At 56.5% G+C, this 26276-nt stretch overlaps 1 protein-coding gene and 1 long non-coding RNA gene across 7 annotated transcripts in view; both read right to left on the bottom strand.

The window, feature by feature from the left end:
• ncoa2 (nuclear receptor coactivator 2) overlaps positions 1–26276 on the bottom strand; it is a 78234-nt gene that overhangs the window by 19942 nt on the left and 32016 nt on the right. For 5 of the 6 annotated variants that reach the window (XM_030348341.1, XM_030348344.1, XM_030348342.1 and 2 more), the window contains 9 exons: positions 23583–23686; positions 18916–19093; positions 15106–15288; positions 12874–12975; positions 10527–10667; positions 9938–10085; positions 5576–6854; positions 1282–1606; positions 371–583 (listed from right to left, as the gene is read on the bottom strand). In XM_030348341.1, coding sequence (XP_030204201.1) covers positions 371–583; positions 1282–1606; positions 5576–6854; positions 9938–10085; positions 10527–10667; positions 12874–12975; positions 15106–15288; positions 18916–19093; positions 23583–23686 — 2673 coding nt within the window. Of the gene's footprint in view, positions 1–370; positions 584–1281; positions 1607–5575; positions 6855–9937; positions 10086–10526; positions 10668–12873; positions 12976–15105; positions 15289–18915; positions 19094–23427; positions 23445–23582; positions 23687–26276 lie in introns of those variants that run through there. The other variant, XM_030348346.1, reaches the window with a different exon arrangement.
• On the bottom strand, positions 13136–14840 carry LOC115536909 (uncharacterized). The gene is made up of 2 exons (XR_003974734.1): positions 14779–14840; positions 13136–14679 (listed from the first exon to the last, which is right to left on the bottom strand). It is a non-coding gene; the product is annotated as an uncharacterized LOC115536909 (long non-coding RNA).

Genomic DNA, 26276 nt, shown 5'->3' with positions numbered 1-26276 from the left:
AAACACACGCACACGGAAACACACACACACACACACACGCACACACACACAGTAACCACTTTCTCAGACGTAGTTTCCTCTCATGTGATTGAGAATTGCAGCGTTGACGGTAAACACTGAAACGAAACTCAACAGACAGCGGAGCTATAAAAAGCACCCATGTTATGGCCCGCCCCTTTCCTAACCTCCTCCATCTGCCTCCACCTGCAGCTTCAGGTGGGGGCAGATCCATTCAACAGCTGGAAATGGGTTTGCGTAAGAAGATAGTCATGTTTTCCCATGGTCCAAAACCCCCCACAGCAACAACGAGACGACAGAAACCTTCATCCCCGGGAACACGAGGAAGACGAGGAACAACGACGAGCCCCACCTGCGTTCACCATCCCGGCCGGGCTGCTCAGCATGCCGTGGGTTCCCATCATGCCTTGCTGCTGCTGCTGCTGCTGCTGGATGAGGGTGTAGGGGCTGGTGGCCCTCAGGGGGTACTGCAGCGAGGGGTTCTGGGGGGACATGGACATGTCCAGGGACACACTCCTCATGGGGGCGCCTCGGCCAGGCTGGTTGGGTCGGACGCCACCGAAATCTGTGGGGGACCGAAAAGAGACCCGTTAGCGCGACAGCAGGGGTAAAGGGACCGCAGCGAGGGGACGGAAGCACATCATCAATGAATAGGACAATAAAATAATTAATAAGTTAAGCTTCAGCTTCATCTTTGAGTGGGTATGAATGAGGTTACGAGGCTCCACATATCAGTCATAATGTAGACATAAATGTATTTACGTGCTGGTAAATCTATCTCGGACAAATGATGGCCATAGAAGTTTATATTGTACTCATTTGTTTAATGGATTCCTCTGGCCCAATACAAGTAGGGTGGGGGGGGGGGAGAATAGAGACAATGGCTGCAAAGAATGCCCCTTTCAGAAGCATAGTACTAATATATGCCAGGGAAAAGGAAGAGGTTTCTTAACCTAATGTAGGCTCAAATAAATGAACAAAGAGGCGTGTGCTATTTACTACTATAAATAAATTCATTTATCTTTAAAGAACGAATTCATTTATCCGACTATTTGGATAAAAGCGTCTGCTGTATGCCAAAGGCGACACACATCATGTCATCTGCAGTGAAGCCGCCTTGGTGGGAGCGTGGCCGTGCCCAGCGGACATCAAACCCCTTAACCAGCCGCTAACGCCGTGCTCCAGCCAGGAGGCTCACGGGGTCTGTGTGCTTGTGTGCCTGGGCTATATGTGATGGTGGAGGTGGTGCTGCTGGGGACTCACTCCCTGGGCCCATGCCCGGGCCCATAGGCCGACTCTGCTGCTGTTGATGCTGCTGCTGCTGCTGCTGCTGTTGATGCTGCTGCTGCTGCTGCTGCTGCTGCTGCTGTAGCTGTTGATTCTGCTGCTGCTGCTGATGCTGCTGCTGATGCTGATGCTGCTGCTGCTGCTGCGCTACCCGGGCGGGGTCGCCGCTCTCGGACATCTGCAGGATGTCGTTGATGATGTTCTGCTTGTCCATCGGGCTGGGCAGCGAGACCGGCCGCTGCTCTCCAAACAGGGGCGGGGCGTTCTGCAGGTCATTCAGGATGTCGTCCAGCTCCGAGGACTGAACAACAGAGCCACGAGGAGGACAGGTACAGAGAGAGGAAGAGGATGAAGAGTCAGTAAGGGAGAGAGGAAGGGACGAGGATGGAGCGAGGAGGAGGAGGGGTGAGGAGATGACACTGGTCAGTGTGATCAGAAATAGGTCAGTTTAAGAACAGCACCAGGAGCGAGCGAATGCACGATGAAAGCTCCTCCTCAGCACATACCACAACAATTTATAACGCCCAGCGACCGTACTAAGGTACGGCGACGGCATAGCCCCCCTCTGCTCATTATCAACAGGGTTCTTCTCTGTGGGGGCGGTTCACTAATGATGATGACGACAGCAGCTCCAACTGGACCACTTTACAGTCGGCCGATCTAGGCCAGCCTTCACATCGCCTTAGCTTTATCAAACCTAGGCTGCCCCCCCCCCCCCCCCCCCCCATCCCTGCCACTGGCTTATCGGCCGCCATGGTGACCCGCCACACACACACACACACTCTCAGTCTCTCCCTTCACCCCCCTGTGTGGACACACAGAACACCATCAGGATGGGCCCAACGCCGTTCCTCAATGAACGCTTGGGGTGTCGGAGACGGCTCTGAGGACGTGCACCGCTGGGTGTGTGTGTCGCGTTTGATACGAGAGGGGGGGGCCAAAGGGGGCCGTGATGGCCCCCCCCCCCCCCCCCCCCCCCCCACACACACGGTAAACAACTGTGCTGCTGTTGGGATCGGCCAGGCCAAGGTTACACACACACACAGCGAGGAAAGCTTGGTTAAACTGTTTGTCCAACTGGTGTCCAACACAGAACCCTAGGTCGCCAGTTCTCAGGGTTCGGGGGGTTGGGCGCGCCGTGTTTCCGCTGTAGATCGGTGATCATGAAAGAAAACACACGTCCCCCCCGTAGTCCGGGACGCTGCCATACGCGGCTATACGCTGTATGTCTATTATTATTAATGTGTTTATTATTGTTCATTGTTGTTCCGGTGAGCCGACGCTGGAGGCGTGTCTCTGTGCTGCTCTATGGCTGCCTGCTCTGCGTTGTGTGAAAGGAACCCAAATGCAAATAATGGTCTACACACTGCTGAGACAGCAACATGGATTTAGTGATCACAGCGCTTCAGGGAAAGGGGTGGGGAGAGGAGGGAGAGAGAGAGAGAGAGGGGGGGGGGGGGGCTGAGGGACTTAAGGTAAATAAGTTGTACTGCCTGTGAACCGCCAGCAGGTGGCAGAGCACCAGGGATCCCGACTCCAGCACGACTCCACTGTACAGTAAAGCCTGCGCACTCACTGGAAACACTCCCATTCAAACACACGCACACAGATACACACACACATATATATATATATATATATATATTTATATACCTCCTCTCACACCCTCATGCACGTAAACTACCTCTCGTACGCGCACACCCACACACACAGACACACATGAGATAACCCACATTTAATAAATAATAAAAATGGCTGAAGCATTAAGAGTGTAGCACGCACACAAACACACGTGCAGATAGAGTATGGCTCAATATGAACCACGGGGAGGAGGGACTGAGGGGAAACAGGGAGAGACAATGAGAAAGATAGAGAGAGAAAAGGAGAGGAGGAGCAGAGGAGAAGGTAGGAGAAAAGAGACAGAATGGAAGAGGGAGGGAGGGCGAGCGAGAGAAGCCCTAATGAGGTCAGGAATGATGTAATGCTCCTGTACGCTCTCAGATTGCTCCCTTCCTCCTCTCTCATTTCTTTCTCCTCCCCCCAGCTCATCTGGTCGGTCTCCCTCCAGGGTTAAGTTATAGAAGGGGAGATGTAAAAAAGACAGAGTCAACATGGACTTTTGATAATAAACAGAGCCATGGCACTGACTCAGCCTGTCACTCAGAGACGCCGAGAGAAAACAAGGGAAAGAGATCTGGACGAAAAGAGAGATCTGGACGAAAAGAGCGATCTGGAAGGAGAGAGATCTGAACGGAGAGAGAGATCTGGACGGAGAGAGAGATCTGGACGGAAAGATCGTGAGAGGGAGAGAGAGAATAAACACAACTGCTCTTTTCTGCCTAGAATCATGTTGACCAATTGTGGGCCAGAAATAGCCTCTGACACTGTCATCTCCTCGACAACGGATAACTGTAGTGAGGCGGGGTGTTTGTTAACTACATTTCACGCCACGTCGACTGATGTCGGCGCATGCTTCCCTTGTTTGGGCCGCAAATTCTCCATCTAACGAGAAAATGAGGAAAAAACGTCTCCGTGGAGACACACACACGCACACTGACCACACACAGGAAGAGTTAATGGCGTCCAGGCCAACTGGGTGGATCCACCCTGCTCCTCTCGTGTAGCTTTGCTCCGCCTCCATCAATTATTTAGAGCCCCGACATTAACAGGATAGCATGGGGGGGGGCGGGGGGGCTAAGCACAGGTGGCAAAGAGAGGAGGCGATAGATAAGCAGTGTGTGGTTTTGCTTTGTGGCGCGTCACAGCTCGTCTTATGACCCCGTCATCTGGGGCCTGCACTGTACAGGGGGGGCGCTGGGGAGAGGAACCCACTGGAGGGTACGCTGTGAATGCACCGCGGTCCGGAGCTCATAAGCTCACGCTCCTGGGACCCCCCCCGCCTCGTCTCAGTGGTATCATCTGATCTCTCCCTTGCATTACAGTACATGATCATCAGCGTGATGACGTCATAGCTCCCCCCCCCCCCTTAGGGCCGGACGTGACGCCACCCAGTCCAACGCCGTCCGTCTCTGGGGTACAGCGCGCTTTAACGTGACGCTGCACTTTTTTATCCTCTCGCACGAAACGCTGTGCATGTCGTCTGCGAGCTGGGAAATCTGTTAACGCAACCGTTCTTTAAAGCACTGTGATCCTCCCCCCCCCCCCCCCTTCCCGTTCCACTGGCTCTGCCTTCCTGCTCGGCCGTCGCCATGGCAGCGGAGGGCACATTCAGGAGCATATGGCTCATCACTTTCACTTCGCCTGCCAAGGCTGGCTTCTCCTGTTGGGGAGGGAACCTACACCTGACTCACTTCAGCACCGTACCTCACCCTCCATCACTAATGCTACCACACACACACACACACACACACACACACACACACACACACACACACACACACACACACACACACACACACACACTTCCCAAGGAAGAGAGTGGGGGGAAAAAAGAAACTCAAGCAGTGTGTCGTTCCCACTTTCGACCCCCGCTCACGACGTCCGGGCGACCGTCTGCCGACGGGAGCGGCCTGGCTCCGACGGGAGCGGCCTGGCTCCGACGGGAGCGGCCTGGCTCCGACGGGAGCGGCCTGCCAGATAGACTCCAGATTCTAACACCAGATCCTAACTGGCTCCCTGCCTCCCCTTGTTGCTCGGGGATATTGGGTTACACCAACAACAGCCGCTGCTATTCTGTCCAGCGGTTTCTGTAGTTTTCTCCCTTTGCTCGCCCTCTAACAGGCACCCTCCCTCCCTCCCTCCATCTCCCTGCTCCAGACTCCCCTTCATCCATCCTAGCACCAGGCTGGCCTGAGCCCGGTCCAGGCCCTGGTGAGGGGGGCCACAGCCAGGATCAAACGGCAAGAGAACCACAGGGGGCGCCTCCAAATGCCACAGTTGTTTGAAGCTGGGGCAAGGCTCCCCCCGCCCCCCCAGTCACCCAGCCAGGGAGATGACCAGATGCTGTGTGTGCAACGACTTTTTCTGGGTTACACACACACACACACACACACACACACACACACACACACACACACACACACACACACACACACACACACACACACACACACACACACACACACACACACACACACACACACACACACACACACACACAACTAGAGCAGAACTGAGCAACAAAGTTAGAGGTTTTGCCGCATATCGGACGGCGTCTCTACTGAAGCGTTGGTTTCACACCTCATATCAGACGCATCGTCACGTCAGCGCCCCAACCCGAGCCAATAGGAGCCCTACCCCGGGGACCCACCTGCTCTGCGCGGTCGTAGCCGGCGTCCTGCTTCTCCGTCTTCACCAGCGGGGGCTTCCCGGCCTCCACCTTGATCTCCCCGGGCTCCAGCTTGGCCTTGTCCTTCAGCACCGTGTCGTCCTTGTCCAGCAGGTAGCGCAGCAGCGCGTTGTCCTTCTTCTTGGGGCTCAGGGGCTCCTGCTTGGGGATGAGCTCGGCCCCGGCCCCGGGCCCCTGCGGCTCCCCGGGCTCCTTGCCCGTGGCCTCGGCGGTCAGCTTGGCCAGGTCCACGGGGGAGGTGCTGTTCTGCAGCAGCTGGTGCAGGATCTTGTGTTTCTCCTTCAGGGAGGTGGTGTGGGTGGCCCCGGCCGGGTGGCCCCCGCGGGCCCCGGGCCCCGCCGGGTCCTTGCCGTCGCCGGGGGAGGGGGGCATCTCCAGGGGCTCCGACTTGGTGGTGAGCAGCTGCAGCAGCTTGGTGTGGCCCTTGTTGTCGTGGAGACGGCCGTGGGCGTCGTGGCCCTCGGCCGCCGCGCCCCCCCCGTCCCGCTCCTCCTTGGGCTCGCCCGGCCCCCCGCCGTCGCCCGGGCCCCCCGGCTCCGAGTGGGGGCCGAAGGGCTCGCCCTCGCCCGGCTTGGACGTCACGTGGGGGTTGGGCGGGGCCCCGGCCGGGGAGCCCAGCTTCCTGTCGGGGGAGCCCAGCGTGTGGGCGTGGGGGTGGGCGTGGCTGACCCCGTGGCACTCGCTGAGCGCCTGCAGGGCGGACAGGGAGCTGCTGGTGTAGCTGTTAGCGGGGCCGCTACCTCCGGGCCCCCCGGGGCCCATCCCCACGGGGGAGGGCGAGTGCAGGCCCCCGCCCACGCGGGGGCTGCCGGCGGCCCCGGGGCTGCCCCGGTGCCGGGGCGACAGCATGGAGTTCTGCTGGGGGGGGTGCGGCCCGCCGGCCGGGCTGGGGCTGCCGCGGGACGGGCTGTTCATCCTCCAGCCCGCGCCCTGCTGGGGGGGCTGCATGCCCCCGGTGTGGCTGTGGGGCGGGGGGCAGCCGAAGCGGTAGCTCTGCATGTGGCCCCCCATGGCGGCGGGCTCCCGGGGGCCGGCGGGTCCCGGGGGGGAGAAGGGAGTGCTGTTGCTGCTGACGGTGGTGTCCTGGCCCTGGGGGCCGGAGCCCGGCCCGGAGCCCGGCACGCTGCCCGGGGTGGGCGGCGTCATGGCCGGCGTGGACGAGTTCATGGGCTTGGGGCCCATGCCGGTGGCCGGGCCGCCCGGTCCCATGTCCTGGCCCATCCCGCACACCGTCTGCTCCCTGCGGGGACAAACAACACGGGTCAGCGCCATCCCAACGGTCCCCGCAAACACACCACGGGTCAGCCCCAACCCAACGGTCCCCGCAAACACACCACGGGTCAGCCCCAACCCAACGGTCCCCACAAACACACCACGGGTCAGCCCCATCCCAACGGTCCCCGCAAACACACCACGGGTCAGCCCCATCCCAACAGTCCCCGCAAACACACCACGGGTCAGCCCCAACCCAACGGTCCCCACAAACACACCACGGGTCAGCCCCAACCCAACGGTCCCCACAAACACACCACGGGTCAGCCCCAACCCAACGGTCCCCACAAACACACCACGGGTCAGCCCCAACCCAACGGTCCCCACAAACACACCACGGGTCAGCCCCATCCCAACAGTCCCCGCAAACACACCACGGGTCATCCCCAACCCAACGGTCCCCACAAACACATCACGGGTCAGCCCCAACCCAACGGTCCCCACAAACACACCACGGGTCAGCCCCAACCCAACGGTCCCCACAAACACACCACGGGTCAGCTTCATCCCAACGGTCCCCACAAACACACCACGGGTCAGCCCCAACCCAACGGTCCCCACAAACACACCACGGGTCAGCCCCATCCCAACGGTCCCCACAAACACACCACGGGTCAGCGCCATCCCAACGGTCCCCACAAACACACCGTGGGTCAGCCCCAACCCAACGGTCCCCACAAACACACCATGGGTCAGCCCCAACCCAACGGTCCCCACAAACACACCACGGGTCAGCCCCAACCCAACGGTCCCCACAAGCACACCACAGGTCAGCCCCATCCCAACGGTCCCCACAAACACACCACGGGTCAGCTAGGGCTTGGCCATTCATCGGATGTTGATCGCGATTTCGATGTTAGCGTCAAACGATCACAAAACGAACAATTTAATTTGTGATTTTTAAAAAAGATGTACTTTAGAAAGTATTATAGAAAGTGCACAACAGCTTGATACATATCTTCACATTATTTTAGATTAGATTTTTTATTTTTTTGCATTTTGTGTATTTTTTTTAAGGCGAAATGTCAAAGCGACATGCTGAATAAAAACATCATGTTTTCAAACTCAAAAATAATCGTTTGAATAATCTTGATTTCGATATTGACCAAAACAATCCTGATTATGATCTTTTCCATAATCTAGCAGCCCTAGGTTCAGCCCACAGCCCTCTGCAACCTGGGCCTCACATACAACGACCACAACACCTTACGGGATGAAGCTCTCCTGTTCTGAGGCTCAGACTGTCGACGTCAACGGCAGAAAACCCTGACGGCCGCGTGACACAGAAAACCATCCTCCATCGACTGGCGCTGCAAGAGGCCTCCGTCCTCTCATTCATTCACCATTTAGGGAAACAGCAGGTCCACCCGTGGGAGGCTGTCTGTCTGTCTGTCTGTCTGTCTGTCTGTCTGTCTGTCTGTCTGTCTGTCTGTCTGTCTGTCTGTCTGTCTGTCTGTTAACACAGATGGAGCAAGGAGCCGACTACGGGGATGCCTTCATCCTGTGACCCAGACGAATCAGGCCAAAAGTCAAATTCAAGAATCCCTATCAACACCCTGTTGCTCCCTTTCCATCGTGCACGGTTGTTCATCCACCATCATGTATCTCCCTCCATCTCTCTCAACCTCCTCCCCATCCCTTCATCTCTATCCCGCTCCACCATCTCTTTCGCTTCCTCTCGTGCTGTCTCTCTCCATCTCTCTCCTGCTGTCTCTCTCATGCTGTCTCTCTCATGCTGTCTCTCTCATGCTGTCTCTCTCCATCTCTCTCATGCTGTCTCTCTCCATCTCTCTCATGCTGTCTCTCTCATGCTGTCTCTCTCCATCTCTCTCATGCTGTCTCTCTCCATCTCTCTCATGCTGTCTCTCTCATGCTATCTGTCCATCTCTCTCGTGCTGTCTCTCTCCATCTCTCTCGTGCTGTCTCTCTCCATCTCGCTCCTTCCGTCTCTCTCCATCTCTCTCATGCTGTCTCTCTCCATCTCTCTCATGCTGTCTCTCTCCATCTCTCTCATGCTGTCTCTCTCCATCTCTCTCATGCTGTCTCTCTCGTGCTGTCTCTCTCGATCTCTCTCATGCTGTCTCTCTCCATCTCTCTCGGGCTGTCTCTCTCCATCTCTCTCCTGCTGTCTCTCTCCATCTCTCTCCTGCTGTCTCTCTCCATCTCTCTCATGCTGTCTCTCTCCATCTCTCTCATGCTGTCTCTCTCATGCTGTCTCTCTCCATCTCTCTCATGCTGTCTCTCTCCATCTCTCTCATGCTGTCTCTCTCCATCTCTCTCGTGCTGTCTCTCTCCATCTCTCTCGTGCTGTCTCTCTCCATCTCTCTCATGCTGTCTCTCTCCATCTCTCTCATGCTGTCTCTCTCATGCTGTCTCTCTCCATCTCTCTCATGCTGTCTCTCTCCATCTCTCATGCTGTCTCTCTCCATCTCTCATGCTGTCTCTCTCCTGCTGTCTCTCTCCATCTCTCTCCTGCTGTCTCTCTCCATCTCTCTCCTGCTGTCTCTCTCCATCTCTCTCCTGCTGTCTCTCTCCATCTCTCTCCTGCTGTCTCTCTCCATCTCTCTCCTGCTGTCTCTCTCCATCTCTCTCATGCTGTCTCTCTCATGCTGTCTCTCTCCATCTCTCTCATGCTGTCTCTCTCATGCTGTCTCTCTCCATCTCTCTCATGCTGTCTCTCTCCATCTCTCTCATGCTGTCTCTCTCCATCTCTCTCATGCTGTCTCTCTCCTGCTGTCTCTCTCCTGCTGTCTCTCTCCATCTCTCTCCTGCTGTCTCTCTCCATCTCTCTCCTGCTGTCTCTCTCCATCTCTCTCCTGCTGTCTCTCTCCATCTCTCTCCTGCTGTCTCTCTCCATCTCTCTCCTGCTGTCTCTCTCCATCTCTCTCCTGCTGTCTCTCTCCATCTCTCTCCTGCTGTCTCTCTCCATCTCTCTCAGGGTTAGGGGTAGTACCTCTGGAGGATGTGCGTTGGGACATGTAGAGTTGGGTTAGGGGTAGTACCTCTGGAGGATGTGCGTTGGGACATGTAGAGTTGGGTTAGGGGTAGTACCTTTGGAGGATGTGCAGGGACATGTAGAGTTGGGGCTCGTTGGTGGCAGGCGAGCGGACCAGCTTGCTCTTGGTGTGGGCCGACACGATGGTTCCGTCCGACAGCGAGAAGCGGTAGATGGGGCTGAAGGCCTGCCCGTGGCGGAGCACTGCACACAGACACATCATGAATAATGCCACTTAACACGCCCTCCTAAGGTGGCAGTTAATACATAAAGAGTTTCCATGCCATGTGGATGCCATCTTGCTCGTATGAAACACCTCGTCACAGCAGCAGTGAGTCGGTTCATTTCCTGTTGTTTCACACCGCATGTATTAAGTATCCTTCTCAAATGAACCGTATTAGTCATATAGACATTGACTAATAGCCGCTTAGGGAATCATGCGTGTGTATAATCTGAGGGAGATTACTACCGGATGCTATAAAATAACCATATCATGTTCAATTAAATATTAAATAAATGAAAACTCAACTTCTAAAATAACTACCAAACAAACCAACACGAAGTAGCACAGTTTTATCACTGTGGAGCGGTCAGGGTGGACCCCCACCCCGACAGCCACCGGGGGCGCCGGTCTCTCCCGCTCACCTTCCTGCTGGTGTCTCTTGGCGAAGGACATCTCCCCGTCGTTCTGCAGGTGGAACCTCTGGATGCAGCGGCGCACCAGGTCCTCCCAGCCCGGCTTCATGGAGGCCCTCAGCAGGCTGGTGTCCAGAGAGGTGATCTTACCTACAGAGAGGGTCACACGCACCGCCCAGTGAGACAGGACAGGACCCCCACTACCACACACACACCAGCCCCCCCTGGACCCCCACTACCACACACACACACACCAGCCCCCCCTGGACCCCCACTACCACACACACACACACACCAGCCCCCCAGGACCCCTGGACAGAGTGCAACACACCCTACAACACGGGGCTACCCTACCCCCTCACACCCTACAACACGGGGCTACCCCCCCTCACACCCTACAACACGGGGCTACCCCCCCTCACACCCTACAACACGGGGCTACCCCCCCTCACACACCCTACAACACGGGGCTACCCCCCCTCACACACCCTACAACACGGGGCTACCCCCCCTCACACCCTACAACACGGGGCTACCCCCCCCCTCACACACCCTACAACACGGGGCTACCCCCCCTCACACCCTACAACACGGGGCTACCCCCCCTCACACCCTACAACACGGGGCTACCCCCCCTCACACCCTACAACACGGGGCTACCCCCCCACGGGGCTACCCCCCCACGGGGCTACCCCCCCTCACACCCTACAACACGGGGCTACCCTACCCCCCCTCACACCCTACAACACGGGGCTACCCCCCCTCACACCCTACAACACGGGGCTACCCCCCCACGGGGCTACCCCCCCACGGGGCTACCCTACCCCCTCACACCCTACAACACGGGGCTACCCCCCCTCACACCCTACAACACGGGGCTACCCCCCCTCACACCCTACAACACGGGGCTACCCCCCTCACACCCTACAACACGGGGCTACCCCCCCACGGGGCTACCCCCCCTCACACCCTACAACACGGGGCTACCCTACCCCCTCACACCCTACAACACGGGGCTATCCCCCCACGGGGCTACCCCCCCTCACACCCTACAACACGGGGCTACCCTACCCCCTCACACCCTACAACACGGGGCTACCCCCCCACGGGGCTACCCCCCCGGCCCCCCCCGGCCGGGGCCCCTGAGCTGAGAGAGGGGAGCTCACTGATGTAGGGAACACAACACACGCACACAGGCAGAGGCGCACAAACACGCGCACACACACGCCCGCGAAGGCCTTGTCCTGGCGGCAGTACCAGACGTGGGGGGGGGGGGGTTATGCGTTTAAAGGGCTTGAGTGATTGACATCTTGGGGAACTGACAGCTCCTCGCTGGAGAACAGGGCCCTCCAGTACGAGCCGAGAGCCGCACCGAGGTTGCTTTGGCATACGCATATTGTTCTTTTTTCTTCCCTCGCCAAACTTTATTTGTTTATCCCTAGAAAGACAAACACATGGCGGCGGAGGAGGAGGACCACGCGGCGGAGGGCTTTGGTGTCTTGGGGTCCTGGCCACATGCAGACAAGACTCACAGACCAGACCGCTAGGTGATACCCCGGAGAGGGGGGGGACGGGGGGCATTAGGGAGAGACAGGGGCAATAGAAAGAGGGAGGGAGGGAGAGACAGACAGGGGCTAATAGAAAGAAGGAGGGAGGGAGAGAGGGGGCACTAGAAAGAGAGGGAGGGAGAGAGGGGGCACTAGAAAGAGAGGGAGGGAGAGAGGGGGCACTAGAAAGAGAGGGAGGGAGAGCAAGAGGTGGAAAAGAAAGAAAGAGCGAACGAGACGGAGGGAGAATGAAACAGAGAAAAAGAGCGAGAGACATTTAGAACTCACGAGAGAGAGCGAGGGAGAGGGAGAGAGAGAGAGAGAGAGAGAGAGAGAGAGAGAGAGGGAGAGGGAGAGGGAGAGGGAGAGGGAGAGGGGGAGGGGGAGAGGGAGAGGGAGAGGGAGAGAGAGAGAGAGAGAGAGAGAGAGGGGGAGAGAGAGAGGTGAGGTGATCTGCGGCTGGGGTGAGCTGCTGACGTTGAGACTGGGGCACTGCCACCTCCGGGGGCGGAGCCTCTGGGGGGCACTGCCACCTCCCCCAGAGGCTCCGCCCCCGCAGAGCCCGCCGGGGGCGGAGCCGCTGGGTGGCGTGCTAGAGCACCAGCTAAGGAGTGCGTCTGTCAGACGTTAGGCCACGCCTGGCGTCAAAGGGACTCCCTGTGCGCGATCCGATCTCAGTCCCCCTAACCCTCCTTGTGATTGGTGGCTTCCTGGGCCGAGCCTTGTGATTGGTGGCTTCCTGGGCCGAGCCTTGTGATTGGTGGCTTCCTGGGCCGAGCCTTGTGATTGGTGGGGGCGGCGGGTCGTACCTTGCAGGTCCTGGCGCGTGGTGAAGCTCTCGTGGGTGGGCAGCATGGGCCTCTCCTTCATAGGCACCCGGCGCGCCACGCAGATCAGACACGACTGGAAGTCTGGGGGGGGGGCACAAAGGAGAGGGTGAGAAAATTAAATGAATGTTTTTCCCGGACAGCGTAATGAATCCAGTTTTTAATGAGCATAGAGAACACAATCGGGCACCTTTCATGGAGAGCTATTGCTGGCAGGGGACATGATAGAGAGTGACCTTTAAGGGTGTGTGTGTGTGTGTGTGTGTGTGTGTGTGTGTGTGTGTGTGTGTGTGTGTGTGTGTGTGTGTGTGTGTGTGTGTGTGTGTTTCCTGCTCTGCAAAGCATCTACCATTGATAATGCATCCCCTGGCCAACCGGAACCACATAAAGAAGACTATGGCTCAATCATTCAAACACACATCCAACTTCCTGTGCCAGTAATACCCCCCCCCCCCCTCCAATCTTTCACATGCTGGCAAAGAGACAAATGCCAACACACACACACACACACCTAGGCATGTAAACAAGGCCTCTTGGGTGGTCTGGGCCCACGGAGTGAAAAACAGCATCTCTCCCTCCCTCCCTCCCTCCCTCCCTCCCTCCCTCTCTCCCTCTCTCTCTTCTCTCTCTCTCTCACCCTAACTTTCTCTCTCTCACCCTAACCCTCTCTCTCTCCCCCCTCCCTCTCTCTCCCCCCCCCCCCCCCCCTCTCCTACCCCTGCCAAAGTTACAAGTGATCCTGGCCGGGGCTGCAGCTGTGCTCCATGCCAAGGTACGGCTGGAAGAACAGCTGGCACACAAAGAAAGGAGAAAGAAAGGGAACCGAAAACATCCAACCTGCCCATAGTGGGCCTGGCTGAAGCTCTGCTCCGGGACACTGAGCTATGAAGTGCTAAGCTGCTGGACAAGGTCTCTGAAGGACATGTAGCGGTGGAGGTGAGGTGTGGAGGATGAACGGCATCTCAACATCCTCTATCGTGATGAGCTGCACTCATTCTCAGTCAGGCCGGCCTCTCTAGGGGAGAGAGGGCGGCCCAGGACGCTAACCTGGAGCTGTAGGGTCCATGTGCTCTGGTTATGAAAAGAACAGAGCCATGGCCAACACCTTCCATCAGGACGGGATGAAATATAGAACAATATGCAATAATATATAATAATATACAATAATATATAATAATATACAGACCAGAGCCATGGCCAACACCTTCCATCAGGACGGGATGAAATATAGAACAATATACAATAATATATAATAATATCTAATAATATACAGACCAGAGCCATGGCCAACACCTTCCATCAGGACGGGATGAAATATAGAACAATATACACTAATATATAATAATATACAATAATATATAATAATATACAGACCAGAGCCATGGCCAACACCTTCCATCAGGACGGGATGAAATATAGAACAATATACAATAATATATAATAATATACAATAATATATAATAATATACAGACCAGAGCCATGGCCAACACCTTCCATCAGGACGGGATGAAATATAGAACAATATACACTAATATATAATAATATACAATAATATATAATAATATACAGACCAGAGCCATGGCCAACACCTTCCATCAGGACGGGATGAAATATAGAACAATATACACTAATATATAATAATATACAATAATATATAATAATATACAGACCAGAGCCATGGCCAACACCTTCCATCAGGACGGGATGAAATATAGAACAATATACACTAATATATAATAATATACAATAATATATAATAATATACAGACCAGAGCCATGGCCAACACCTTCCATCAGGACGGGATGAAATATAGAACAATATACACTAATATATAATAATATACAATAATATATTATAATATACAGACCAGAGCCATGGCCAACACCTTGTATAGTGTGTACCGTCGCCCCCCTCCCACCCCAGTGCCCCCCCCCCAGCGTACCGTCGCCCCCCTCCCACCCCAGTCCCCCCCCCAGCGTACCGTCGCCCCCCTCTCCAGTCCCCCCCCCAGCGTACCGTCACCCCCCTCCCACCCCAGTCCCCCCCCAGCGTACCGTCGCCCCCCTCTCCAGTCCCCCCCCCAGCGTACCGTCGCCCCCCTCCCACCCCAGTGCCCCCCCCCAGCGTACCGTCGCCCCCCTCCCACCCCAGTGCCCCCCCCAGCGTACCGTCGCCCCCCTCCCACCCCAGTGCCCCCCCCCCCCCAGCGTACCGTCGCCGTCCTCCTTGATGGACTTGGGCTCCGACACGGCGAAGCACTGCATGGTCTCGTATTTCTGGGGCTGGTGCTCGTGGGGCTCCTCGGGGCCCTCGCTGTGCGGGTTCACCAACATGCGGCAGTTGAAGGTGTGGCTGTTGCGGCGGGACCCGTCGTTGGTCCAGGGGACGCCGTTCACTGAGGGGGGGAGGGGGGAGAGGAGGGGGAGGAGGATTAACTTTAGGGTTTGTGTTTAAAGTGTCCACAGCCCCCCAGCCCAGATGCATCCTGGGGCAAGGTGCCGTAACCCCCCCTCTGCTCTATACTGACATGCCGTTCATTATGATCGGATATTGCTTTGGTGTCTGCTTAATGACTAATTAGTAAAAAAACAACAACACATGATGTCAGCATTAAAGGGGACAATGTGAGCAGGGGGGGGGGGGGGGGGGCTGGGTGAGAGGGTGAGAAGAGAGTGACCAAAGAGTGAGAAGAGGAACAAGAGAGCAGCAGGCTGTGAGGTTCTCCGGGGTTGAGATCAGCTCAGCCCCTCGTTCATCCACCAGGCGCCAAGAGGCCCCCGCCAGCCACCCGACACACGTCCTCTGGGCTGCCCATCACCCCCCCTCACACACGGACACGCACGCCAGCCCCAACACACAGCCACATACACCAGAAACACACAAGACAGACGTCTGCATACACATAGACTCAAGCATGCCCACATTCAGACTCCATAACGCTCACTCCAAAAACACAGACTCAAGCATGTGCATACACACACGATACAGACTCAAGCATGTGCACACACATTCCCACACACTGACACTACAGACTCAAGCATGTGCATACACATTGCCACTACCAAACACACACACGTGACAGCACACTCCCATCACCCTCCATCTGGCTATGATCTCATTGGGTGCATTGATAATCTCCCAGTATCTGGGACACGGGCCCACCAACGGTTTCCAGGGTGCAGCGTTCGGCACGGAACCGCCACCCAGATGGCCACGCACTCAGACCTCAACAGCAGAGAGAGAGAGAGAGAGACATAGACAGAGACAGAGACAGAGAGAGACAGAGCGGAGAGAGACAGAGAGAGAGAGACATAGACAGAGACAGAGACAGAGACAGAGAGAGACAGAGACAGAGAGAGAGAGAGACAGAGACAGAGACAGAGACAGAGAGAGAGAGAGAGAGAGAGAGAGAGACATAGACAGAGACAGAGACAGAGAGAGAGAGAGACAGAGAGAGAGAGAGACAGAGACAGAGAGAGACAGAGACAGAGAGAGACAGAGAAAGAGAGATCTTGGTTTTTGAGGAGGACGCACTGAAATACATTGCAGCCGTCTCTCAACAGCAGCAGTGGACGTTTAAGAGTGAGTGAGTGAGTGAGTGAGTGAGTGAGTGAGTGAGTGAGTGAGTGAGTGAGTGAGTGAGTGAGTGAGTGAGTGAGTGAGTGAGTGAGTGAGTGAGTGAGTGAGTGAGTGAGTGAGTGAGTGAGGGAGTAAAATGAAGTGGATGTTAGGTGGAAGAGGACCAGACCGGTGGAGATGGGAGACACCGGTTATGAGACTAAGGGCTGAGACGTGTAGAGAGAGGGGGGACGAGGGGAGCATAGACCTGATATGTATATACATCTCCCTTCCTTTCGCTCTCTCCCTCTCTCCGTCGAAATTATTTAGACAAATAGAAGGAGAGAAAGAGGGAGGGCAAGAGAGGAAGGAACAGATCACGAGAAGGAGAAACTGAGAGGACGAGAGCCATACAGACAGAGGGATGGAGAGACAAAGATACTTATAAAGACAGGAAGGGAGGGAGAGAGAGAGAGAAGGGGAGAGTAAGAGAGAGATAAATGAATGACAATTAGGAGGAGCGACGACGGCGAGATGATCTATATTGGAAATAAGGTCAGCGGATTGAGAGAACGCGCAGAGGACGAAACGAGAGAGAGAACAGGAAGATGGGAGTCAGTTGGAGAGGTAAATGAGAAACAGAACACACACACGAGAGAGAGAGAGAGAGAGAGAGAAAGAGAGAGAAAGAGAGAGAGAGAGAGAGAGAGAGAGAGAGAGAGAGAGAGAGAGAGAGAGAGAGAGAGAGAGAGAGAGAGAGAGAGAGAGAGAGAGAGAGAGAGAGAGAGAGAGAGACAGAGAGAGAGAGAGAGAGAGAGAGAGAGAGAGAGAGAGAGAGAACAGAGAAGGGCGAGCGACATGACGCTGTGAGGGGGGGGCTGACTGGGGAGAGGATCCTAAAGGAGTTAATTAGCTTAAAACAGGGAGGGGGGCGGGGGGGGGGGGGGGCATTAGAGCTTAATAAGTTTCAGTCGTCAGGGAAGGAAAAAGGACCATTGACAAAAAGAGCGGCCTGTAGGAGCCCCGCAGGACAGCGTGGCCGGCGGCCCCCGTTATGGGGCCCTGGGGGGGGCTGTCGTCTGGTGGGGTGGGGGGGGGGGGGTTAGGGTGGGCTGTGCTGGGGTGGGGTTAGGGTGGGGTGTGGGGTGTGGGGGGGTTTGTGGTGTAGTTTGGGGGGCGAGGGTGGGCTGTGGTGGGGGGGGGTAACACCCCGCCAACACCAGGCGGGTTTCAGCGACATGGCTGTGGTCGGGTGGGGGAGACGGGGGAGACGGGGGAGACGGGGGAGACACCACAGGCAGTAAACTGGGGGAGGATTGTGGAAGGTGGTGTAGGGAGAGAAGGGGGTGTAGGGAGAGGAGGTGGTGTAGGGAGAGAAGGGGGTGTAGGGAGAGAAGGGGGTGTAGGGAGAGGAGGTGGTGTAGGGAGAGGAGGGGGTGTAGGGAGAGAAGGGGGTGTAGGGAGAGGAGGTGGTGTAGGGAGAGGAGGGGGTGTAGGGAGAGAAGGGGGTGTAGGGAGAGGAGGTGGTGTAGGGAGAGGAGGTGGTGTAGGGAGAGGAGGTGGTGTAGGGAGAGGAGGTGGAGGGAGAGGAGGGGGTGTAGGGAGAGGAGGTGGTGTAGGGAGAGAAGGTGGTGTAGGGAGAGGAGGTGGTGTAGGGAGAGGAGGTGGTGTAGGGAGAGGAGGTGGTGTAGGGAGAGGAGGTGGTGTAGGGAGAGGAGGTGGTGTAGGGAGAGGAGGGGGTGTAGGGAGAGGAGGTGGAGGGAGAGGAGGGGGTGTAGGGAGAGGAGGTGGTGTAGGGAGAGGAGGTGGTGGAGGGAGAGGAGGTGGTGTAGGGAGAGGTGGTGAGGGGAGCCAGGGGTATGGGGGGTACTGTAACCAGACCTGGGGTACAGTGTGGCCGTCACTGGGCCTGGTCGAAGGTACCCCACTACTAGTATGATCATTTATACATCATCCTTGTCCCAACACTGTGGGAGTGAAGAGACATCAAGTTGGGGATTGGGATTTAAACAATTAAAACGAAACAAACCCAACCTTTATATTAAGACAAATAAACCGTTTGTGGTTCATCTCTCATCAATCTCCCAACCCCCTTTTTTTCCCACAACCCTCATCATGCAACGAAAGTAACCCCCCCCTAGAGTGACGTCAGACCCCCGCTCAGCAGAACCCACCGGGTCGTCCACGCATCATACTCCAGAGACCCCCCGCCGGTGTTCCCCTGAGAGCCCGGCCAGGGGACCAGAGACCCCCCCCTGGCTGTTCCCCTGAGAGCCCGGCCAGGGGACAAGAGACCCCCCCCTGGTGTTCCCCTGAGAGCCCGGCCAGGAGACCAGAGACCCCCCCCTGGCTGTTCCCCTGCGAGCCCGGCCAGGGGACAAGAGACCCCCCCCTGGCTGTTCCCCTGAGAGCCCGGCCAGGGGACCAGAGACCCCCCCCTGGCTGTGACCTGTTGGGATCTTACCGAGGGACTTGGGCAGCAGGTTCTTGATGAACTCGGCGTGGTCGCCCACGTGCAGCACGCTGTACACGCTGGTGTTCATCAGCTCCTCCTGGTTGTAGCGCAGGTACTGCGTCACGTTCTCCGACACAAACACGATGTTGCCCTCCATGTTCACCACGAAGAAGAAGCCGTCCAGCGCCTGAGGGGAGAGGAGAGACGGTTAATGGGGTCAGCAGCCTCTGGATCATTCTGGTTCTAGAGACTGGGAACCGGTCTGGGAACCGGTCTGGGAACCGGTCTGGGAACCGGTCTGGGTACCGGTCTGGGAACCGGTCTGGGAACCGGTCAGGGAACCGGTCTGGGAACCGGTCAGGGAACCGGTCAGGGAACCGGTCAGGGAACCGGTCTGGGAACCGGTCTGGGTACTGGTCTGGGAACTGGTCTGGGAACTGGTCAGGGCGTGGGCTACTTTCACTCAGGGTTTGTCTTGCATCGGTCAATCCTTCAGGGGAACCCCACTCTAGAGATTGTTTGATTGTTATTCATTCCGTTTTCGTAAAATTGTTCAGGAAGCAGAAAGCCATATATGCGAATATCATGATTTCTCAAAATGTTATAATTAACCTCCTGCTGACAGAATGAGTTTCACAATGGTTGTGAAACTGGCAGAGCGAGGATGGTCCATGTTTGTGGAGGGAAACGGCTGCCAACAAATTAGGAAAGGGGTCTCTTCTCCAGGTTGAAGCAAACCAGGGATCGAACCAAGAGCAGAAGGGTATTGAGTGTGAACATTAACCAGCCAACTTAAATGTTAAGAAATATAAGAAAATAAGAGCTGCATTAAAACAACAGTCCAACATAGCTCTTAGTTCATCTTACAAACTTTTGACCCGACGAAGTTGCAGACATTTATCTGACCTGCAGTCTGTAAAAATAATAATAATTAACACTAGTTCAGCCGTAGAATGTTAAGTCAAACATCTATTAATACCCCCCCCCCCCCCCCCCCCCCGCCCCTAATAAAACAAAAAGAACAGGGGCACTTCCTCAACACAGGCTAACCCAGCGCTGCGCAGATGCTTTCTGTACAGAGGCTAGAGGGGGGGGGCGGAGGTGTCTAATTGAAAGGAAAGAAACACAGCCCCAGGTTAGCCATTAGATGCAAGATGGTGTCAATTAGGCCATGGAATCACCCAGAGCCCCGGGCGGCGGCGCAGCAGCTCTGGCTGCCTGTGAAGCTGGAGCACGGGCGGTGTCAGGAGAGACCGCGCTCTCAACCAATGACACGCCTCCTCGCGCACATCTGCTCGCTGCAGAGCGAGGGGGGAATCAGAGGCTGAGTTACAGATCCAAGGCCACACGCTGGCTGGAATCAGGAGGAACAGCCGCACACACCTGGGAGATCAGCGGGACTCCTGCCGGGCCGATGTGGCGCCTCGAGGTGCGGCTTGTGGAGAGTTTAAATGCTTTTGTTTTGACAACGTCTCAAACCAGAAAGTTGCCGTGTTCAAGGCGCTCGTGGTCTTTTCGTCTATCTTAATGATGATGGTGGGCACATTAACTTCTCCTTGTCAACGGGGGTCTCGAGAGACAATTAAATCTGTACTCTACGTGTAACGGCATTAAGTCGGTGAAAGGATCTGGCTGAATAATCAGACGTGCGTTATTCCTCCACTGCGCAGCGCACAAAATCAATCACATACCGCTAGATATTAAAGTACAGACGAGCAGAACACACACAGACTGGAGCAGATTCAGGTTTCAGATGAACTGCCACGGCCTCAACAACCAGAATAAGCCAGACAGACCTTCGGGGAAAAATACTTGTATCGTTTTCTCTCTGCAACACCAGCCTGGACCCATTGCGACAGGCTGCATTGGTTGTGCAAGTGTACGCTCCCTCTGGTAGGGAGAAGGCCCCGTACCGGACAAGTAGGGCAAACAGAACCAGAGCAAACAGCCACTCTGCCAAACCACGGCTTCCTCCAGACGCTGCTTGCATAACAGCGTGAGCCAATACTTTCTGATCTACAATGCCCTGATTAAATATATAGACACTCAAACCTCACTTGGCATCGCGGGCGAGCGCCTGCACACCCAGTCAGACGAGCAGAAGCCTGCGACGTGTGGAGAGCCTTCCATAGACACAGCAGCAGCCGGAGTCCAGGGAGGCGCCGTCGACTTTATGAACCACACAGAGCCGCTAGCGCAGTGAGGAGCGCAAAGTGATGGGGAGAGGAGCCGTACGAATGTATGCACAGAAGATACTTTACTGTGTCTGTGTGTGCGCGTGTGTGTGTGTGTCCCAGCCTGCCCTGTTCTGTTCTGTTTGGTTTCACTGTTGGTTTTGGAGTTTTTCGGTTTTGTGTCTCTACGGGTATAACTGGCTTCCATAGTGTTTGGTTTTCACACAGAAGCATATATGCAGACCGCAGGGCGGGAACATATTTCTGGGCTGCAACAGCTGATATTAAGTTACCTGAATCCAAGCACCTTAAAGGCTTTCTCCGTCCACACTTGGTCCTTTACCTCTCTTCTGGTGCCCCTTCTCTGCACTGGGCGCCTGGGAGCTGGCTGAAATAATAACCCCTAGGTCACCAGAGAGGGCACACGGGAGTGGGGCAGTGGGGGAGAGAGGACTGTGTGCGGCTGCACTGGTTCCAGACCAGCAGGCCCCCTGGGAGACAGTCCTCCAGCACAAAGGGGAGGGGCCTCTGATCAGTGGTGACGGGGTCCCCTGGCGGAATCCCCCCCGCCCGGTGCCAACCGGCCGCCATGGGATCCCTCACGGGGGATGAGTGGAGGAGAGATTACCCCCAGAGGTACCAACAAGACGCAGCCCAGGGAAGGGAATCCACACCTCTGATTGGCTCCCAGTGCTCGAGAACCTAATTAGTAACAGGACACTTCCTGGTGGAGCCGGGCCGAGGTTTGATGTGCAGGGCACGGGGTGGCGAGACTTCCCCAGCACCCACGGTTCACAGCAGTGACACCCCCGGTGGCCGCGGACTGCATTACACCAACAGACTAGTACTCTAACAGCATGCCAGGCATTCAACAGGCATGTGGTGGCGCTCATGAGACCAACGCAGATCAGCAGAGGCCGGAGCTAACCAGGCTGGGGCTAACCAGACCGGAGCTAACCAGGCCGGAGCTGACCAGGCCGGAGCTGACCAGGCCGGAGCTGACCAGGCCGGAGCAGACCAGGCCGGAGCAGACCAGGCCGGAGCAGACCAGGCCGGGGCTGACCAGGCCGGAGCTAACCAGGCCGGGGCTGACCAGGCCGGAGCTAACCAGGCCGGGGCTAACCAGGCCGGAGCTAACCAGGCCGGGGCTAACCAGGCCGGGGCTAACCAGGCCGGAGCTGACCAGGCCGGACCACCACTGACCACTGGGTGGTCAGTGGTGGTCATTAGAGGCCATAGCTAACCACCGCTGACCAACCAGTGGGCAGTGGGACTTGGGGAAGCGGACCACCCATCAAAGGGTCCAGTGCGCGGCCCTGAGAGGAGGGTCATGGTACATCGGTACGGCACAACATCTTTTGTGATGTTGGCCCGACCTTCAGGTTTTTCTTCCACGCTTTTGACCTTTGGCCCTAAGGCGTCACGTTAAAAGCAAAAGGTGTCGTTGAGTGCGATGTGGAAGTTAAACCCACGGGCTGTTAAACTGATACTGCATCTCTCTGCTGTGAATGGCCACATTCCAGACACATCGAGAATGTCAAAATAGAACCCAAGAAGACGCAGTAGCAGAGACTGAATCGATTGTGCTGCAGAAAACCTGGTGGGTCGGGGGTTGGGGGGGGTTGGGGGGAGTCCAAGGAGGGGTGGGGGCCGGTTGGAGGCCAGGTGGGGGTGGACCTGCATGTTTTCAGGCGTGCTGACTGAGGGAAGCGTGCCGGCCAGGCTATATTTAGCGTGTCGATTTTGTGACGCCAGACCCTCAAAGCTATAAATATTCCATGACAGGACAGAACTGACGGGCGAACAAGAGAGAGGACGGTAGCGGAGAACGGGTGAGAGGAGGGGGAGGGAGAGCTGCTCAATGGGCCGATTCATCCTCACCGCCCGGCTTCCTCTTCCACAAGGAGTGCAGCGCTGATGGCCCGACGCGGGACCACAAGGCCACCGCTCCGCCCGCCGACTGACACCCAGACCACCGCTCCGCCCGCCGACTGACACCCAGACCACCACGCTGACCACAAGGCCACCGCTCCGCCCGCCGACTGACACCCAGACCACCACGCTGACCACAAGGCCACCGCTCTGCCCGCCGACTGACACCCAGACCACCACGCTGACCACAAGGCCACCGCTCCACCCGCCGACTGACACCCAGACCACCGCTCTGCCCGCCGACTGACACCCAGACCACCACGCTGACCACAAGGCCACCGCTCCGCCCGCCGACTGACACCCAGACCACCACGCTGACCACAAGGCCACCGCTCCGCCCGCCGACTGACACCCAGACCACCACGCTGCCAGCGCACGACACAGACCCCCCCACCGGCTACAGCACAGCGATCACCTCCAGCATCATGGGGCCCAGGGGGTGGGGGGGGACTATGGGGGGGTCCAGTGGGGGGGGGGGGGGGGGACTCACCTCCAGCATCATGGGGCCCAGGGGGTGGGGGGGGACTATGGGGGGGTCCAGTGGGGGGGGGGGGGGGGGGGACGACTCACCTCCAGCATCATGGGGCCCAGGGCGTCCTTGTCGATCACGCTCTGGCCCGTTGACGAGACGTCGGCCTTCTGCACCTCCTCTTCATTGGCCGCCGCAGCCTTCTCTGAGAGGGACGGACGAGAGAGGAGGAGTCAGCACGCACACCCACCCACACACCCACCCACACCCACACACACACACACACACACACACACACACACACACACCAGAACGGGAAGCTGGGTCTTGCTTTTTGTTTTAGATTAGATTGCGGTTGCTTCCCTAAACCAAGGCCGCTGGGCTTCAGAACGCTCATCCCCACATTCCACACAACATGATAGAATACGTGTTATTTGGTCATCGCCCTTATCCGCTACATGTTACGGTGCGTTGGTTCATTTCGTAGCATGGAGGCGCCTTGGTGGAATCTACCCACCTACCCAGTGAGCAGCTTGCTGCCCTGTCCTACCAGTCAGGCTAGAAATGAGCTGGAAGGAGTTTGAGCGGATCACCACGGAAAAGAAAGGGCGGAAAGAAAGAGCACGCAGCAACCTGCTTGCTCATTAACTCGAGTAAACAGAGGCAACAACACAGAGGTCGGAGGTCAAACCCGCACAATTCCAACCTCTCATTTAAAGATTCAACTATTTCTTTAAAACCCATTGTGCCAAATCCACACGCAAACCCAAGAACTGCTCCCAGTCATCTGTCCTCCACTCATCCATCATCACCTTAGCGGTCATTACTGAATCCTGTTGCCATGGGATCGAGCTGGGGCATTTCCTGAACAAGTGAGGGGTCAGAGGTCAACGAGTGGGCTAAGAGCACGGCAGCCGCCCACACTGGTTCTACACGGGCCGGGCGGACGACATGTCACTGTGAAAAGAATCTCCATGATGGAACGACTGAGAACGTCCCCGTCCCCCCCCCCCATAAACACACGCTGGCACACACACACACACACACACACACACACACACACACACACAATCCCTCTGGGTGAACAACTTCTGCTTCCAAACTCTGGAGACAACGGTTCTGTGCCTAATGACGGCCAGCGAACACGAAAGGACGCTGTCCTAATTTCCGCTCAGATAAATTGACTCTGCCCCTCATCCAGCCGTACTCACAGCTGGGGAGATGAGCCTGGATACCTCAGCCACAGATATGTGGACCGCTCTTCATGCATCGAAGGAAGAAATGTACTTAAATTACGAATTTATTACTGACGGTAATGTCTATATTTGTGGTTAATGGGTTATTAGTTTACCCTATGGACCATATGGGACTGGGACACACACACACACACACACACACAGGTCTAGCCTGTACCTGCACTAAGCTGCATTGCTCCCTGTGAGTGATTGGGTTAATGGCCGTGCACAGAGCCTTATGTTCTGCACGCAGGCTGCCCTACTTTCAGAGTCGCTGGTGAAACAAGAGGAGGAATGGGAGGGCTCTGTCGGGGGGGCTTGCTTTGGAGAATGAATGGTGGAGGGAGGGGGAAATGGGGAGGGGGGGGGCACATGCATTTGATTGTCGCAGCGCGCCATGGTAAAGAATGACCATGTGGTGAATTCTCCCTTCCTTTCCTGGTGCGTTTGGGTTTCCTTTCCTCTGGATGCAGATCTATTGTAACAACAAGAAAGGGGGAAAAAGCAGCTCTGGGTACCCCTCCCCTGCCGCGCGGCGGTGCGCTAACTAAGCCCCCGACTCCCAGCGATACACATTCATCTCCTTCAGCATTAATGATGTGTGTATCAGCAGGCCCTCTGCCACCCCAGCGGGCTCCAACACACTCACAGCTGCCCTGCCCATAGACCCATCACTCACTGTCGCTCCCTCCCTCCCCCCCATCCCAAAGACCCCCGCATCATGCCAACGCAGCCCCCGAGAACGCGGCGGCAGACTTCCTGCTCTTCCTTGACATACTTCTTCCAGCGAGCGCCATTATCTTCCACAGGCTTGTTACTCTGTGTGTTTCTTCTTCTGACAGGGTATTATTGTTGATCTTCTAACGAGCGCATTGCGAGAAGGAATATAATCAACGTATCAGCGAAGCCCTCCATTATTTAACGACACCCGGGGCTAGCGGTGCCCTCAGCCAATCACGGACCAGCTCTGCCGGAGATGGCAGCTGGCACAGGCCTGCAGTTATAATTGTAAAGGATGGCCACTAAATTCTTGGCTGTTGCCGTATCTTTATGAGCTCTGTAACTATCCATTACTCTCTCTCTGCCAATCTCTCCCCCTCTATCTGCTGAAACCACAACAAGCTGGGAACACAGGACTGGTTTAACGGCTGCCGTGTCCCCTGTACGAACACAACTCCTCCCCCGAGTCCTACGCGTTGGCTCCACGCGGCCGGCATGGCGTCTCCGGCCGAGGGGAGCCGCGCTTCAAGGCCGCCGGGCGCCATATCTCTGTTGGCCCGGGTCCGTAACCTCGCTGATACCTCCTCTCATTCCCTGGTGCACAGCACTGAGGGAGCCTATCAGATTGAAGCGGCGTGTTTACCCCTGCTCTCAGTGGTCGGCGTACACATCAATCACTGCCTTCAGTGGGGGGCGGGCCGAGGGACGCCACTCTCAAGCCTAGCGTGAAAGGGCCGTAGGGGAGGGGGGACAGGAAGGGAGAGCGAGGGAGGGAGCGCAGAGCGAGACAGAACGAGTGAGCGAGAGAGCGCAGAGCGAGAGATAGAGAGAGCGCAGAGC

Source organism: Gadus morhua, chromosome 23, assembly GCF_902167405.1.
Source record: "Gadus morhua chromosome 23, gadMor3.0, whole genome shotgun sequence".
NCBI lineage: Eukaryota > Metazoa > Chordata > Actinopteri > Gadiformes > Gadidae > Gadus > Gadus morhua.
Note: the sequence above shows the minus strand (reverse complement) of the source record. Positions and strands in the feature narration are given on the sequence as shown.